General features: G+C 38.6%; 1 protein-coding gene across 2 annotated transcripts; it reads right to left on the reverse strand.

Moving 5' to 3' along the window:
* Positions 1-1684: 1684 nt before the first annotated feature.
* On the reverse strand, positions 1685-19082 carry PLAAT1 (phospholipase A and acyltransferase 1). 2 transcript variants are annotated; one of them, XM_021692578.1, is made up of 4 exons: positions 18974-19082; positions 12311-12449; positions 7934-8202; positions 1685-1938 (listed from the first exon to the last, which is right to left on the reverse strand). In XM_021692578.1, exons 1-4 carry the CDS (start codon positions 18977-18979, stop codon positions 1837-1839), a joined length of 516 nt encoding a protein of 171 aa, XP_021548253.1. In that variant the 5' UTR covers positions 18980-19082; the 3' UTR covers positions 1685-1836. The 2 variants fall into 2 exon arrangements, with proteins under 2 accessions (XP_021548253.1, XP_021548254.1); XM_021692579.1 differs by lacking the exon at positions 18974-19082 and adding an exon at positions 18775-18807.
* Positions 19083-19463: the final 381 nt, after the last annotated feature.

Consider the following 19463-nt stretch of genomic DNA (forward strand, 5'->3'; position numbering starts at 1 on the left):
TCAGGGTGAAAACCAATGGAGTCTGAACATTACCTATGTGAAAAAGGTATCCTTGAATTCAATTTAAAAGTGCATTTGTGACATAGCATAGCTGGGACTGTCTTCTGGAGTGGATATGTCTAGAGTTCTCTAGAAAGGTTTGACTTGAGGATCCTAGGAGGTCCTCTCTGCTCCAGTTCCACTCCCTCTCCTCTCCCATTGACTGGCATGGTAATTCCACCACACTTGAGTCTCCTGCCTTGGGTAAGATTTGCCCTCTGCAGTCATCTTTTATTAAAAGGTAAGTACACCTTGGGAAAGGTAACACATTAAACTGCTACCAATCTCACCCTTATTTGACAATCTTAGAAAATCTTTTTTGTTTTTGGGGGGGTTTTGTTTGTTTTTTTACTATTACTTGAATGCAGAACATAAAAGGAACAGGAAACTTAATTTAGAATAAAAATGAAGGGGTCATTTTGGACCATGGTATCTGGTAGAAGACACTCACACCTCCCAGAGGACCAGTGGAGGAAGGGGGAATTTGGGGGTTATCTGGAGACAGAATTGGTATCATAAGAAAGAAAAGAGATTAGTCAGGGAACAAGGAAGAAAGATAGGGTCTCTATTGGCCCTGACTGTAGCACATTACCCCTTCTGTCATCATTACTCTTAATGCTGCAATTAGACCATAGAATATTTCTGGCCCTTGGGTAAAATCTACATAGGCTTAATAGGTCCAAGACTTTCATTGAGTCTTCTGTTTACTTTATCTACCACATTCCTAGTTCCCTGATCATACCCTCCCAGCCCCACTTACTTGAACTTTTCCTTTATTTAATGCCATGTTTTTAATTATGGCACAAGAAGGATGTCATTGGCTAGTTGTGTGGTTTGTAGGGTAATGTTGTAATGTCTGATACAATCCTAGGGTATAGAGACCTTCATTCACTTTTCTCCACCTGCTGCCAACAAGAATTCCACTGGGAATGTATTAAAAAGGAATTTGTTTCATTCAACATATAATCAATAAAATACAAGAATAAAATGACACTCCTTAACTTACAGTAAAAGCCTTAAACAGTAACACGGGATATTGTTTTCTAAATATGGCACTTTAAACCTGCATTAAATGATCTCTTGCTAAGGTTAAAAGGGTCAAACCCTTGAAATACTTCAAAATCCAAAGGGAATAATGTAGCTCTGTAGAAGTAACAGCCCACTCTTGCTTGTCACACACTCCTGACAAATGAGTCACTCCCAGGGAAATCACTGGATCTAAAACACAGGAGAAAAGAACGCTGTCTCCCATCTACTCCACCTGCATCTACACAGGAACTAGGAGGAGATGGGAGTGCACTCTCAAATGGATTGTTAATCAGAGCTCCTCAAACTGCCTAACAAAATGCTCAATTTCCCAGTTTCTTTTCTGACCAGAAAAGGAATATGAAGTTAGATGTCAATCTCAACAATTTGGGGCTCTTAACATTTCTTTTAAAATCACATATAGACGTTCTTCATTCCTCTGGCAAGTACAAAATAGCCACCCTCAGGAAAAAGGAAAACAATATTTATGGTAGAAGATAAAATATGATGTGATTTTGTTAAAATCCTCTGCTGGCTTGCTCAAAAGGCTACTGCTTCTTGCTTAAGCTGCCACAGCAAATCTTTGCTAGTAGGGAGAAAAATTTCCATGGCTCAATGATGAGATAATATCAGTAAGCAATTTATTAAAGAGCCCGCCATCCATCACTGGAATTTGGAACAATAATGATGCATTGAAAATAAGTATTCATCCCAGTTTTTTTTTCCCCTCCTCACAAATTCTTTCAGTTCCAATATCTCTTCAGTAAATCATTAATAGTATTTTGCTCTTTGTCTTTTTGGAAACAAGCCCAGGAGTGAAAAGGCACCAGCAGCAGCTGCCACAAACCCAATGGTACTTATTGCTTGGTTGGCCTATAAAGAAATGAGAAACAAACAAAAAACACATCTTATTCTAAAGGCATCTCTGTCCTAAACCCAAACTTTAGCTTGTTTCCTAAACTGAAGACCTTTTTAATGTACAAAGGATAAATTTAAAGCTTCATGCAAAATTGAATTGTGTAAGCATAAATAAATTTATAATTTTTATAATTATGACAAAGATATAGTTAAATACACATAAATATATATTCCTTATATTTTTATGGCCCCCAACAATTTGTAACTCATTATGGCACAATTCCTAATAATCATGGTAGTACATCTGGGAGGTTGTATTATTCCTGTTTTGCAAAACTTGGTGAGTTAAGTGATTTGCCTGAGGTCATACCAGCAAGATGTTTAGATATAGGTTGAGTCGTGAACCATGTATTTCCCCTCTAAACAATCCCTACCTCCTAAACACACACTGGTTTGGTTGGGTCTATACCAGGGTGAAAAATTTGTGTGTGTGTGTGTATGTGTGTGTGTTTCCTGACTTGAGAATGTCTACTAGCAAAATAATTCAGAGATGTAATCTAAGCTAAATACCTAGAAGCTCTTATTTGGTAGATAAAATTTCTACTTTGATAAACAACCTTCAAAAGAAGTCGATAGTGATGTTAACTATTGTGTCAAAAATTAATTTCTCGGGGCGCCTGGGTGGCTCAGTCGGTTAAGCGACTGCCTTCGGCTCAGGTCATGATCCTGGAGTCCCGGGATCGAGTCCCGCATCGGGCTCCCTGCTCGGCAGGGAGTCTGCTTCTCCCTCTGACCCTCCTCCCTCTCATGCTCTCTCTATCTCATTCTCTCTGTCTCAAATAAATAAATTAAATCTTAAAAAAAAATTAATTTCTCATGTAGACAAACTAAAATAAACCACTCTCAAGCTCAACTGTCCATAAAGGAGCTCAGACATTTATAGCTTTAAAGGTATTAATCATCCTCATGATGAGGGATCTAATGAATATTCATGATTTTCATGGCACTCAGCTAATATTGCCTTCCATCTGCATGAGTTTGAGTGCAATTTTATGACCCAAAGTTCACATTCAGATGCTTCAGAGTCATCAGGTACTCTGAAAACAACCGTTGTTCTCCGGGATTTAAGAATCAGGCTTTCAAATAAAGCAAAACATTTCTCCCAAATGATTCTAGGGACCCACCCAAACGCTGGAAATCCTGACTCAGCTCACATTTGAGCATGCCTTCTGTCTAACCCACAGGCCTCCCCCACATAGCCTGCCACCCCCACAAGACTGCCACATAGTGCTACCTCCCGAACTGCAGCTTCCCTGTTGGAAACAGGCCACAAAGGCCTGGCCAAGAAAGAAGCACAATGACAGGAGTATTCATTCCATTACACCATCCTGTGGTCTGTAGGTACAAGGCCTGTCATTGTAGCTCCCTGCTCTGCCACCATCCCCAGTTGCCAGGGAGAATGGCTTTGGCAAACAACTGACAAATCCTATTTTAGTTTACAATTTTAACTCTGGTTATTTTATTCATACTTTTTAATGAGTCACCACCTAAGTTATTTCCCAGCAAAGAGTCAGAATTTGCTGCAGCATAGAGCTACCCATTTAGCACATGGGGAGCCAAAGGGACAGGAAGATATAAAATATAGGACAAAATTCCAAAGAGGGACAAAATCAATAATCAGACAGGGATTGGGGATTATAAATCAAGCCTAACCCTCATATAATTTCAGGCAGATGCTGAGATCCCAAGAAGGTCTGATATGGGCAAATGTGGCAGGAAATGAACAAAGAGGAAGGTGCAATGGGTGTCTTTAGAAAGAGGAGTCAAATGACAGTCTGGGAAAGTGGCAGGATCCTGTGGGTAGGGTGGCCCCAGCTAAATGCAAACCTAACCCACTGGGTCTCCTTCAGCCACTAGAAACACAAGAGGTGAGAGAAATCCCACAGATCTAAGAGGCCTGGGGAGAGAAATGTGATCCTAAACCAAAATCCCCTGAGAGCACATAGGCCAGATACGATGACAAGGAAGCTACTTCCTACAGTGTAGTCAGTTTCCCAAATCCCAAACACTTATTACAAGTTTTAATCTAGATGGCAAAATTCTGAGTAATTCAGACAATCTCTTGGAGTTATGTGTAATGGGACTTGACCTGCAAGAATATAACATCCCAGAGTGTTCTCAGTGAACTATTATGAACAAGAGCTTTTATTTCACAACTTACTTAGGATTATAAAATCACCTAAGCTGACTCTTCACACTTTATCCTTTACAGGGTTTTCCGACTGTGGGATAATAAAGGACTCATTCTGAGGATCTATACCTGCCCAGTGAAACATTAACTGAATCTGGAGTGCTATGTCCTGACATAGTGTAGCTGGGTCACAGATGACAGCAGGGCTTATCAAAATTCTTCCCCTGAGACTCTAAGGCCACAGTGCTATGCACTGAAGCACAGTCAGGGTGTATCATAGGTCAACGTGTCCAGGCCTATTCAAGGTCACTGCCATCTTCCACAAAGATAAGCACATTTTAATACCTTGTTAAGACTGTAACAGTGGAAAATGTCTATTTAAATTTTTTAAAAGACAAGCCAGACTAGAAAAAAACATTTCCAACAGACAGATCTGATAAAGAACAGTTATTCAAAATATGCAAAAGCTCTTAAAACTCAACAAAAAGAAAACGAGCAAGGAACCCAATTTAAAAATGGACAAAAGAATTCAAGAGACACATCATCAAATATGGTATGCAGATGACAAAGAAGCATATGAAAGGATGATTAAATTCATACGTTTAGGGAATTGCAAACTAAGACAATGAGATACCACTATGTACCTAGTAGAAGGGTTAAACCCCAAAATGATCACAACACCAAATGGTGAAGAAGACGTGGAAAAACAGGAACTCTCATTCACTGTTGGTGGGAATGCAAAAGGGTACAGCCACTTTGTAAGACACTTTGGTGGTTTCTTACAAAACTAAACATACTCTTACCATAAAATCCAGTAATCATGCTCCTTGGTATTTACCCATAGGAGCTGAAAATCCATATCCACACAAAAACCTTCACACAAATGTTTCTAGCAGTTTTATTCATAATTACCAAAACTTGAAATCAACCAAGATGTTTTTTAGTAAGTGAATGTACATCCAGACAATGGAATGTTATTAAGTGATAAGGAAAAATGAGCTACCAAACCATGAAAAGACATGGAGGAATTTTACATGCATATTGGTTAGTATGCACACTGCTCAATGGTTGCCAGAGGTTTAGAGGGAAGGAAAGATGAATAGACAAGCAAAACACAGAGGAATTTTAGGGCAGGACAATTATTCTGTATGAAACTGTAATGATGGATATATGTCACTATACATTTGTCAAAATTTATAGAATGTACAACACTAAGAGTGAACCCTAATGTAAACTATTTTAGGAGAGGCAAAATTTTTCCTGTATCCACCTTAGTTTCTCAGCTGAGGCTTGCTAATAAAAGACAACGTGACAGAAGAAAACCAAGAAGTTTATTAACATGTTCATCTCATATATATATACATGGGAGAAACTCAGGGAAGAGTAACTCAAAGAGGTGGATTAGAATTCAGGGTTATATAGCATCTTCAAAAAAGAACAATAGATTTGTAGAGTAATGACAGGACAAAAGAAAGCAGCTTTAGGCTTCCCAGGGCAGCAGACCATGGGAAGGTAAATATATGGGAAACTAATGACAAAGGCTCGTTAGTTAAGGTTGTCATTTAGATTCCTCTGATGTCCTCTCCAGGCTAGGAAGAATCTTAATGATAACCACTGGTTGTCCTGGATGATTTACTTTTGTCCTTCCTGCTAGAGAAGGGAAGAGGGACACCTTTGAAAATGTATGTCCCACTTTTAGGGTCTACTTCTCAACTGCCTTCAGCTCGAAATAATCCTTATGCTACATATTTTGGGGTGACATATTCTGGCTTCTTCACTATGGACTCTGGTGGGTAATGTGTCAGTGTTGGTTAATCTTTTGTAACATGTATACCACGCTGATGTGGACTCTTGATGGTGGGGGAGGCTGTGTACATGGCTGATGGGGAAGCTACGGGGGAACTCTCTAAACTTCCAGTTCAATTTTGCTGTGAACTGTATACTGCTCTAAAATGTAAGGTCTATTATTGTTTTTTAAATACAGAAAAGCACAAAGAAGAAAAAGATGAGGCCACAATCCTTCCACCTTTCTAATCTTTTTAAATGCATCTGCAGTTTTTTAAATTGGGAGAAATACATAGCCATCCCCCCCCGCAAAAAACAGTTCTGTGCTCAAGACCCCAAAGCCATGAGGAGATCCAAAATGAATCCAATATTAGCTATTATTAGTAATAATACTATTAATTATTGATAGTAACGAAAATAATAATACAAGTGCTATAGTTTCTATCAGAAGATTTTATTGAAGAGTACCAACAAAGATGTATAAAATTCTTAAAATATTGTAATTAAAAATAATACTCATCTAAGTCTTACTGGCTCGGGAATGGATAATATGTAATACAGTGTGCTAACAGACTTCAAACATCTCCAAAATCCTCCAAACCTCAGTTTATAGATTAGGAAACTGATAAACAATGTTCCCTAAACCACCCAGCTAACACCTGGGGAAGATGAGGTTCTAGCTCCAGTCAGCAGAATTCCAAAGTTTAGATGGCTTCTAAAGCCTGTCACTGTCTTCAACAGAACCTGCTAGAGAACAGTTCTAGTTGTTGAGGAATGATTAATTTTTCATGAGTCTTGATTCTGGGTATGAAAGGTGAAAAGATGAGGGATTGTAAATTAGAGTCAAAGCAAAAAGATGGTTCTAATCCTTTTTTTTAAGCCACATTAAAAAAAAATTGCTTGTTGAACACAGCGGACAACTTTACCATTTACAAAGGAGAGGGATGGACTCCATTTCCTAGCTCTACCACTAGTTTTCAATGCGAAGGTGAGCAGGAATTTGTGTGGATATCCTCTGTTCTGGTTCAGAAGCAATTTATTGTTACATGTGAATAGAACATTCACTATGTTAATGTATTTCCTAGTAAAAATGAATTTCTAATTAAATTATTTCCTAATGAAAACAAATGTATCCTTTCATTATGTTCCCTTTCCTATCTTCCCAAGCTTCTGTGAGAAGAATTGTAAACTCACTCCTTAGAATAGACGTTTATATAATGGATTCAACCGTTTCAAGATACCGGGAACCTTTATTCATTCTTTTATATCACTTTAATAAATCTTTAGTTTAAAACATCAATGTTGGAATTGGATTTGTGGTATGATAGGTAGAAAGAAGGCAAATGAATCAAGCACGGTTTTAGTTAGGAATCTGCCATGCTACAAAATAGTGTGAGAAATGACAACATTGCATGCTATTTTAAAAATAATCGATCCATTTAAAAAAAAAAAATCATCCAAAAGCTCAATGAATCAAAGGATCTGCTTAAAAGCACAAAATTCCTTTGAAACTAGCATTGCAAGGAGACAGAAATCATTTTCAAACCCACCAAAATATGTCTGTCATTAGTTGGCCTCTCTCAGCTAATGGAAAAGAATCCCAGAGTTACCATCTATGTTTTTGGCGAATGAACTCCCACTTAAAAACGTCAACATTCCTTTCAGAATGTTCCTTTCAGTGTGTGAGGTTACTGATTTGAGACAGCTGTATGGCAGGGAAATGGGAAAAGAAAAGAAAGCAAAACAAAACCAAACCCTGAAGGACAAAGGGCACTAAGACTGACAGAAAAGCTATGGTCTTGATTCTGCTTCAAGTCCCTTCCAGTCCCAAATTCATGATGTCCACGTTCTAGCTTTAATTTGGCCATTAACTTGCTACATGACCCTGGACAACTCGATTCTTTCCTTTATCCTTTGGAGTTCTCATATTTTCTTGTCCTTTTCATTTTGTTTGCAGCCTGGGAATCTTATAGTCAGTAGTTATTATTTTTCCAATGTAAGAAGCTTTTTATATATCTTCTAAAGAAAACTCACCTGCTCTGAAACTCCTTCTCCATAACGAAGCAAAGTCACAAAATGCTCACAGTTGTTGACAAGTATGTCATATTCCACCTCCTGTCCAATAACCGTCTCTGTCCGTTGCATGACTTCTTCCACAGGGAGAGGGGAGTAGGTCCCATCATATTTATTGTTTATTCTGTATGTGTCATTTCCCACAACATCCCTCAGCAGCTGCATCTTCACCAGGGCCTTCCTGCTGAATACAGACTTGGCGCTTGTAAATGATGCAGAAATGCCATCCTCTATAAAGAGAATTCTGGTTAGCAAGATCGAGTGACACAACCCAGTGAACCCCAATGCCATAAAATTGCAATGCCTCACCCTTGGAAGTGATGGAGTCACTGAAGCCACTGAAGGAAGCTCTGTTCCTAACTTATCACCAAACCAGAGGCCACTTAGTCTTGCCAGACTGAACAACTCATTCAGTAGTTTATCAATAACACTTAATACAATATGAGTGAGAATATAAGGAAACCCTTTGAAAATTTGTATCTGCCCATAGAGCAGACTGGGTGAGAAAACTAACCACTCTTGAGGAATAAGATCTCTATCAGTTGGCATTATTGTTAGTGATCTTGGTATATATTCCTAGCATAGCACACCTAAGATCACTGTCCACCTTTTTCTATAAAACATGCTCTTTTTCAGCATCTGAACCCTTCCAAACTAATATCTCTGGACCTCGACAGTTGTGCATTATGATTAGTAAGCTCACCCCAGTGTCAAATCTGTGCTCCTTACCCCTTCCTCTGCTTTTTATACCTGTCCTTTCAACTTGGCTTCAACTTGGGTCCAAATTTGCATGGTATCTCAGTCCTCTAAAGGGTCAGCTAGGGTCAACTGGGGCCCTGCTTTTGTCTTGACAGTTCCTTTTGGCCAAGAAAGTTTCAAGTCCTGAAACCGAACCTAACCTAGTGGCTGCTGTCCACTAGATGTGGCCCCAGGCTATGCCCACCTGTTACATGCCCCACCTCCTGCCACTCTGTTTTAGCTACCTTAATTGGCAAGCATTTGCCTAGACTGCCAGGGACCATTGTCTTCTGGCTGCCACTGTCAGTATCTGAGCCTGGACAGATGATTGTTCAGTGTTCAGCTCTAACATCAGGCCCTGGTCCCTCTCCATCTGCTCGAGACTGCTATGCTTGGCTATTTGTTCAAGTAAATCATGAGAGGGGGAGTCTCCATATAACTGGTGTTTAGACACTCTTCCTTTTTCTACTCATTTTTTCCTACCTTCCAAGCTCCTTTTCATTCAAGCAGCATTTCCAGGTAATATCTTACACATTGAAAGTTCTCAAAGCATATATCTCCTAGTTAGAATTACTAAAATTTAAAAAGACTAGTCTGATGCAATCAATTTACAGATGAGGATACTGAAGCGTGGAGAGGTAAACTGGGTTGCAAAATATGATGTGAGTAGTTAACAACAGAACCGGGAACTGGATTTCAGTCTACAGGATCAAAGCTCCATGCTAGAACCACATTAATATGGAGCTTAATGCATGAAAACAAGAACAGAAGAATCTCTTTATTATTTTTTAGATGTTAAAACTGCAGAAATAATGTAGCATTGCTTAATGTTAATCACTAGACTCTGCAGAAACTAATGGCTCTTAATCATAAACGTCACTTTATTTGCCATTTCTATTTCCAATACTCTAGAACAAGAGGCAAATATCTCAAAATGTTGCAAAACCCACTTCATTAAAAATTCTCAGATGTTTCCAAAATAGTAAGACTAGGATTATTAACACTTCTTTTTAAAGGTATCTTGAAGAAAAAAATGTTCCAGTCTAATTTAATTGCATACATTTTTTTCTTAAAAAAATTAATTTGTGCTTATTTCTAAACATTTAGAAAATACAGAAAAAACTACATAAATATGTAGATATAAATCACCCATTATCTACCCACCCAGAATTAACTGTTATTATTTTGATGTACTTCTATTATGTCTGTTATTAACACATGTATACAGATGCGCGTGTATGTGTGCATTCACGTGTATATATTATTTCTTTGCAAACTAGGTATGATATTACATACTGCATTTTTAATCTGGAATTTTCAAATAAATATCATGCAAGATTATCTCTCATGCAATTAAATGTGGCCAGAAATAAGGTTTTTTAATGGTCGTTATAGTAGCTGTTGGCCTATCTAGCACCCCATCCCACAACTGTCTCTTTCTTTCTGGAAAAGATTTTGTGTGGGTCAATTATAGTATCTCATTCTCCTGGGCACAGGGATGATCCAGTGATGAGCATGGGATCCACACTAGACCAATTAGGATTAGTCTCCATGCAATTTCCTACTGGAACAGGCAGGGATTAGCTCTCTCCTATTGTGTCACAGGAGTGTAAGAATGAGAGCCTGAGGATATTCATGGTTATTGGTTCAGCTTCCTAGAGAGACATTGTCTGAGAGAATTAAGACAGCATATAGAAAGAAAATGCAGATGTGAGGCTTGATAATCATGTTCAAACCCCTACATGCAGGCATCCCTGAGGCCAGTACCATCTTTATCCTTTTTTGTAGTTTCCCTCAGTGAAGCAATGAATTTGCCTTTTTGCTTAAGCTAATTTGTGTTTGTTTTCTGTTACTTGCAACTAAAGAATTCTGTCAAGCACAGAATATTCTAATCTGTGGCAAAGTCATAATTCATTTAACTAGTCCCCTATTGAACATTAATCCACTGTTGATTTCTTTTTTGTACCTCTTAATCCCTCTCACATATTCCACCCATCCCCCTATCCCTCCCCTCTGGCAACTACTCATTCACTCTCTGTATTTATGAGTTTGTTTCTGGCTTGTTTGTTTGCTTATTTTTGTGGTTTTTTTTTTTTTAATTCCACATGTAAGTGAAATCATATGGTATTTGTCTCTCTCTGTCTGACTTATTTCACTTAGCACAATACCCTCTAGGTCCATTCATGTTGTTGCAAATGGCAAGAACTCATTCTTTTTTATGGCTGAGTAATATTCCATTGTGTATATACCACATCCTCTTTATCCATTCATCTATCGATGGACACCTAGGTTGCTTCCATGTGTTGGCCACTGTAAATAATGCTGCAATAAACATAGGGGTACATATATCCTTTCAAATTAGTGTTTTCATTTTCTTTAGGTAAATATATAGTAGTGGAATTACTGGATCATAGGAATTTCTATTTTTAATTTTTTGAGGAACCTCCATATTATTTTCCACAGTGGCTGCACCAGTTTTCATTCCCACCAACAGTGCAGGAGGGTTCCCTTTTTCTCCGCATTCTCACCAAACTTGTTATTTTGTTATTGTCTATTTTTTAAACTGTTATAAATGAGATAGAAGTAAACACTCTTATAAAGAATGTTATTCTACATCTCTATAAATATTTCTGAAGAATAAACTCATAGAAGTACAATTACAGGGTCAGAGCACATGAACTCTTTTAAGACTTTTAATACACATTGTTACACTGTTTTCAGGAATGATGTTAGCGAATTTCATTTCTTTCAACAGTATCCTTGTTTTGATTTCATATAGCCTTATCCACACTGACTGCTATCATTTTTAAATATTTGCTAATGTGATAGTTATAAAATCTGTTATTTTATTATACAATTCCTAGATTACTACCTTTAAAGACAGGTATTGGCTTCTGCTTTTCTTCTCCTACAAACTGTTCATAGTTCTTTACCCATTTGTTTGTTGGGATTTTGGTGTTTATATATCCCCAGCATCTAGAGTAGCATTTGGCATATACTGGGTAATCTATAAATAAATGTTGAACAAATTGAAATAATCTGTGTCATATATAAAGACAACGACTCTTATTATGTTTGTGACAAATATTTTCCCCAGTGGATTATTTACTTTTTAATTGTGTTTTTATTTTCCAATCCAGAGGTTTTAAATCTTAATGTTAATTGGTCTTTGTGATTTATCCAATGCCACTTTGGTCTTAGTATGTCCTTCCCTAAACCTTTTTCAGATAGATTTATCTACTTTCTATATTTTGTTTCTATTTTGTTTTATTGCATGATTTCATTCATGATTCCTTCTTTTTTTTTTTAAGATACGCCAATCAAATTTTTTTAATTAGCGTATGATGTATTATTTGTTTCAGGGGTACAGGTGTGCGATTCATCTGTCTTACACAATTCACAGCGCTCACCATAGCACATACCCTCCCCAATGTCCATCACCCAGCCACCCCATCCCTCCCACGCCCCTCCACTCCAGCAACCCTTAGTTTGTTTCCTGAGATTAAGAGTCTCTTATGGTTTGTCTCCCTCTCTGGCTTCGTCCTGTTTCATTTCGAGAAAACTCAAAAGCTCTCAGGAGTTGCTGGAAACAAACCTTACCTAGAGGTGCTACGTTGACAACATAACCATCACCCAAGTACAGCGCCCAGTGCTGATAGCCAGAACGAAATACTTCAATCAAGTCCCCTGGCTGGGGCTTACCAGGATAGCTCAAACTAAAACAATCATTAAACGCCATCTGCAATGACAGACACAAAGAAGATCTAGCTGACATGACTTGCCAAAAGAAAATCCGTTTAAGACTACAATAGAAGTATACGGATACAGAATTTATTGGGACGGCATTCCTTATTAAAGACTTTAAACTCACACCACTGTCCTTTTCTTTGAATGATTCCATTATGTGCGCACAAGTGAAAAAGACGTGAGAAAGAATTTTATCTGTTAATTGCTTAATTTTCTACAGCAATGCTTCTCATCCTGATCAACCCCAGGGCTCCTTTACAATACTAAGCATTTTGTAGTTCTCTCTTTAGATCCAGAAATTCATACATAATATAATTTACCTATATACAAAATTTCAGAAGTATTAATAGGGTGCCCTATTTGGAATAGAAAGGGGAAATAAATTTATAATAATATCCATTTTATGTAAACACTAAGTCCGTGACTATACCAAAAGCTATAATAAAGTATCCATATGCTTGCACTTACTTAGCATGAAAAAGTCAGCATTCAGAAGCAGAAGATGAGAAGTCTTTCAGCCTTTCATATATCAGCACAGTAAAATCAACAAACAGGGAATGAGTGGATACTGATATTCTGTGCAAAAAAATACCTTATATTGCAAACTTACTCTATCATTTAACTTAACCAGAGATAAGTTCCAGGCTCAGATGAGTGGCCAGCCAGATATTCAGTCATACTGTAGGAAACAGGACACTTCTTCTTTGTGTCAAACTCTACTGTGCAGGAGTAGACACTTCAGTCTCTACCCACTAAACATCAGTAAATGCTCTTTGTCATGTGACAACCACAAACATCCCACAGATTTCCACCACTCCTCTACTGCTTCACTACTGTCTGATTCTTTACTTACTGATTCCAGAAACAGGGTAAGGGAGCCACTGTAGAAGTGAGACAACTTGGAAGGTTGGGGAGTTCACCATGCTGATGAATATGTCTGAAAATTCTAAGTTTGGTGAAGTTTTTCTTTTTCCTTTTAAGTCAATACTTTTCAGAAAGAACATATAAATCTCTGACGGTTGATTTTTATGGAAGGTTACATTCTCTCTGTATGTATGGCATGGCAGTAGGATGACTCAGCAGGCGGAAGCTAGAGACATTCATCAATACTCAAAAGGAGATTTAGTGCTATATCCATGTTGAATCTCCAATTGACAGCAGTTTCTCATCATCTCTCACTCTAATATAGATATGTGTGCTCATTTACAAAATAAATCCAAGTGCCAGAAAGGGAAATTTCCAAACCATCTAAACTATAATTCTAATAGCGTAGGCTAAGGACTTGGGAATACAGACTATCATTTTTCTGGCACTCTAAAAGTCTTTTTTACAACACTTAATATCGGGAGGGTGTTTTCCCAAGTATCTGTGTGCCATCTGTTGAAAACTTCAATCATCACACTGTCACAGAAATGCAGCCAAATGTAAGCTGTCCATCTGCTGAAAAATAACTATTAAAACGACTTTATGGAAACCATTAAGTCTAACCACTCTGTCAAATATGTTTGAGTCTTATTAAGATGGAGTTCAGAATTTGGCCACATGGGCACTAAAAGGAAAAATAGATAATATACTATGAAATAAACAAACACATTTCCCATGAATAGGATTCAGCAAGCACACACAGCTGCCTACTAGAATTCAGGGACCTAGCCAAGCTTACAATAATCATCATCCTTTGAACAGAGAGCACTTTGTAGTGTAACACTTTTTTTTTTTTTCAAATGCACTATCTCAATTAACCCTATTTAACTTTTTAAACAACTATTTGAGCTTATTATGTTGTTATTCCATTTTATAGAAAAAAATATACAGTAGCTAATGCCAACTTTTGGAAAATACCCATTGAAACCTTCATACAGATCACTTACATTGGGTTACATCCCAATAAACCCATTGTTAGTTGAGAATATCATAGGTCAAAATGCATTTTATTCATCTAACCTACCGAACATCATAACTTAGCCTAGCCTACCTTATACATGCTCAGAACACTTCCATTAGCTTACAGTTGGCAAAATCATCTAACACGAAGCCTGTTTTATAATGAAGTGTTGAACATCTCATGTAATTTATTGAGTGTTGTACTGAAAATGAAAAATGTGGTTGTACGGCTGTGTGAGTACAAAACGGTTCCCGATGCTGGGGTAGTCGTGGTGAGCTGCAGTGACCAGGCTTTGTGAACTGGCCGGAGCTAGACAGCTGAATGGTAAAACAGAGGTGGCTGTTCGTCAATGTTGAGAAAGTGGCTCATGGCTTTTGTGTGATTTTAGTTTCTTATCCTTTCAGCCACAATAATTCTGGGAAACGGATATTCCACTGCATGACTTTAATATACTTAACACATTTTCAATTCTGACATATAGTTTGTAAGCTGATTTATGAAGTGTAAGTTAATTGATTTCATGAAGCTTATCATATTTATAATAAAGGATGGTAGGATAACAAGGAAAACGTTCCATATGAGTAACCACTCAAGAAACTAAGGGAGGAGATTGGAGGCTAATATGTAAGGGAAAAGTGAGTTCCGGCACCAAGCGCTAAGAATCACAGCAATTTACTGCAGGAAAGCACGCCAGACATTACCTAACCCACTGCTCTCCAAACTTGTTTTTAGCAGCAGGGCCCTGAGTTAAATCAAATATCAGATGGACCCACAAAAATATAAAACACAAAAGGAGCTCTGCCCTGGATGAGGTCAGGAAGGAGCATGGCAGTCCATCTGCTTCTCATTGCTGCTGCTACTGAGCTTCTCTGGGGCCTCAGAAATTCTAGGAATGGAGTTTGAATAACACCCATCTAGTCCTAGCACAGCCCCTCATTTTCAAGATAGAGGAAATAGTAACAGGTGGATAATTTGACTTGCCAAAGGTCATATGCTATTTTCAAAAGATTTTCAACAAATAGTGTGAGAGCAATTGAATATTCATTGCAAAAAAACAACAGACAAAACAAAATACAAACCTCTACCTAAGTCTCATGTCTTAGGCAAAAAAATATTTCAAAACAGATCATGGAATTAAATGTAAAACTATAAAACATAGGGGGGGGAAAAGCATATAAAAGAAACTCTCCAGGATCTAGGGTAGACATGTTCTTAGTCTCGATACCAAAAGTACTATCCATAAAAGGAAAAACTGACAAGTTGACGTCCTCAAAATGTAAAACTTTTGCACTACAGAAGATCCTGTTAAAAGCTCAAGAAGACAAACTACAGAATGGGAGAAAACATTTGCAAACCACATATCTGAGAAAGGCCTAGTATTGGGAACATATAAAGAACTCTCAAAACTCAAGAGTAAAAGAGCAAAGAATGCAATTAGAACATGACCAAAAGACACAAAGACATTTCACCAAAGAGACACAGATGTCAAGTAAGCCATGTTAAACATCATTAGCCATTTGGAAAATGCAGATTAACACCACAATGGGATAGCATCACACACTTATCTAAAGAACTAAAATAAAAAATACAGACCACAGAAAATGCTTGCAAGGATGCACAGTAACTATATCACTCATTTGCTGGTGAGAATATAAAATGACATAGCCACTCTTGAAGCAATACAGCAATTTCTTTAAAAACTTGTAACTACCATATGATCCAGCAATGTACTCCTAGACATTTACCCCAGAGACTGAAGACAATGAAGACTTATATTTACACAAAAACCTGTACATGAGTGTTTAGAGCAGCTTATTCATAATAGTCAAAAACTGAAAACAGCCCAGGTGACCTTATAAAAAGGTGATCTATAAAAAGGTCACCTGCTCTAAATTGTGGTACAGCCATACCATGGAATACTACTAAGGAATAAAAAGGAACAAACTATTGATAAATGCAACAACCTGGATGAATCTCCACAGAATCACGCTGAGTGAAAAAAAGCCAATGCCAAAAAGTTAGATACTGTATGATTCTATCTATAGAACATTCTTGAAATGACAAAATTATAGAAATAGAGGACAAAATTATAGAAATAGAGAACAAATAGTGGTTGCCAGGGTTAAGGAAGTGGTAAGAGGGAAATGGGTGTAGCTATAAAAGGGCAACACGAGAGATTCTAGAGATGATGGAAATGTTCTGCATCTCGATCACATCAATGCAATAACCTGTCTGTGATATCACACTACAATTTGCAAGATGTTACCACTGGGGGAACTGGGTAAAAGTACAAGGGATCTCTCTGTGTTATTTCTTACAATTGCATGTGAATCTACAGTTACCTAAAAACAAAAATATTAGTAAAAAAAGAGACCAAAGCTTTTTTTAGATATAGGACATAGAAGAGGACAAATATTGAGGCAGATTTCAGCTGTGTATGAGGAAAACTTCCTTGAAAGTGATCCAACAATGGAACAGAGCATCTTGAGCAGATAGCAGGCTGTCACTGGGAATGTTTAAATACAGTCAGGGTTGATAAAAATAACATTCCCACAGTGGTGGTGGAAGGCGAGGGTGATTAGGGTAGGAGACCTTGTAAGGTCCCTTTCAGCTCTAATGTTCTCTCCTTCTGTTTCCCGGGAACGGTGCTAAGTGTAATCCTCAAATCAACACCATAAAGTAGAGATAATTATTTCCCCCATTTTAAAGATGAGGCTTATGACGTTCACAAGCAGTTCAGGAACTTACCCAAAGTCACACAGTGAGAAAGGGCAGAACCCACACCTGGCCCCAGATTAGCCTACCTCCAAGATCAGGCCCCTGCTCCTAACTGCTTCTCCTCATTCACACTGTACTGCCTCCATTACTGACTTTTCTGCAGCACTTCTAGCACACTGTTGGACCAGTTAGCAACTGTGAGCTGGTTATTATGATCACCATCTTACAGAGGAGGAACCTGAGGCTCCAATGAGTTACCTATCAGACCTAAAGTCACAAAAGTAGTAAGTGGCAGAGATAGAATTCAATTTCAGGTATGTCTTCTTATTCCAGCCTGCACGCTCCTTCTTTATCACTACTGATTAACATCATTAACCAAAGGAATTGCTACTAAACAACATTTCATATTTTCCGTCTTCTCAGAAACCCATCATATGGAGAAGCTGCGAAAGCACACAGAATGTATATTTCATGTAACAACACAGAAAGTTTTTAAACATTTATATGCAGAACCAGAGAGTAATGGGAAATGGACCTTGGGGAATCCCTAATCTTCTTCAGGAGAGATGTCAAGGTGGGGCTAGAAGCATCTAGAAGGCGCCTAGACTCAGACCTTAGATAGACAGCTGTAACCTGTCTGCTTGGGTAATTTGATTTACATGGACCACATCTACCCATTTCACTTGGGCACAAGAAACTGTGCTTCATAAACATGGGATGACACAGAACCAATGAAAGATACATTTATAAAGGCCTCTATTACAATCTGTGTGTGTCACTGTTAAGATAAAAAATACTTGGTTTTAACAGTTCATCTGCAGAGAATTGTTTGTCTAGTTCATAATAAGGAGTGGCATGAAGGTAAATTTGTAATCTTTGTACAAGAAATTTCTTGTTTCAACTGCCAAAACAGGCTACCTTGTTTAAAGCTCCTTGTTGGTCCCTCTAGATGCATCTAAAGATATAACTGCCCCCTGCACAGATAGGGACAGGCTGATGACCTGCTGCTCATGTCCGTGAGGCCACCTGTGTTACAGGAATACTAAGAGCACTTTTCCCATAAACTACTCCCAAGAATGCAATGCTGTTGGAAGTCTGAAACACTACCACAGACCATCCCCAGTCTGTCTCCCAATTCGATCTGGACCTTTTCCCACTTCAGCTGCATTTTTAAAATTTTTTAATAGATTTGATTTACTTATTTTGCAGAGGGAGAGAGATGATGAGAGTGAGAGCACAGGCAGGGGGAGGGGCAGAGGGAGAGAGAGAAGCAGGCTCCCCGCTGAGCAAGGAGCCCAACGCGGACTCAATCCCAGGACCCTGGGATCATGACCTGAGCCGAAGGCAGGCGCTTAACCAACTGAGCCACCCAGGCGCCCTCAGCTGCATTTTTTCATCCATGGTCCCACTACACTGAGATGGCTCCATGAAGCCCCGCACTCCCAGAATGGCTACTTCACAGCTCCTCAGAGCTGCAAGGCTCTTTGGTCCCACATCCTCACTCGACAGCTGAGGAGATGAGCCATCCTCCCTACCAGATGAATCATCCTCCCTACCAGATGAACGAACCATCCTCCCCACCAGATGAACCATCCTCACTCAGCCACTGCTTGGAATCCCTCCAAGGCTCCCCACTACTGACTTCCATCTTGCCCGCATATGTTCATCCCTACATTCTAGGAAAACCAAACTATTCTTTATTCCTCACACTCACCTGGAATTTTGTTGCTAACACTGAGCCTTCTACCTGGAATGCTCTGCCCCTTTCCAAATACCCCCCCCCCAAGTCCCACTCTTAGAGATCCAGGTCAGATGCCACCCCCTCCCCAAGGTCTTCTTGCAGTCAGCCAGAAATGACATCTCCTTGGGAGTTTCCACTGTGCGTTATCAAACCCCTATTGCGTCTCCCACACCTGCATCAGTTACTCGTGTCCAGGGAATAATCTCTTCGGCTCAGTATGGAGGGCTGGTTCTTGTTTGTCTCTACACCTTCAGTTTCTAGCAGAGCGCCTGACACAAATAACTGCTGAGCAAATATTTAATGAATGAGGGAATGAGAAGCTCAAGCCCAGGGAGGACAGAATGGCTGGGTTTTTCCAGCACATAAATCATATTAATAGTCCAGAATGCCAAAGTAATATCACCATCCCCCAAATCTAATATTTTATAATACTAATTACTTGTTTTATTATCCCTACTCATTCAGTGAGAACGATAGGTTTAAAAAACCTCTTAAGCAAGACCAGTTTTCTAGTCCTGGTGCTGCTACTTAATAGCTGTGTGCCTTGGGGACTGAGTCTCTCCCTGTGGACTCGGTTCCTCCATTTGTAACAAAGAAGGGTATGGATGCTCTCTACTGGTCCTTTGAGTTGTTCACATCTGACAGGTGGTGCAAACAAAGTT

Source organism: Neomonachus schauinslandi, chromosome 1 (genome assembly GCF_002201575.2).
Source record: "Neomonachus schauinslandi chromosome 1, ASM220157v2, whole genome shotgun sequence".
Classification (NCBI taxonomy): domain Eukaryota; kingdom Metazoa; phylum Chordata; class Mammalia; order Carnivora; family Phocidae; genus Neomonachus; species Neomonachus schauinslandi.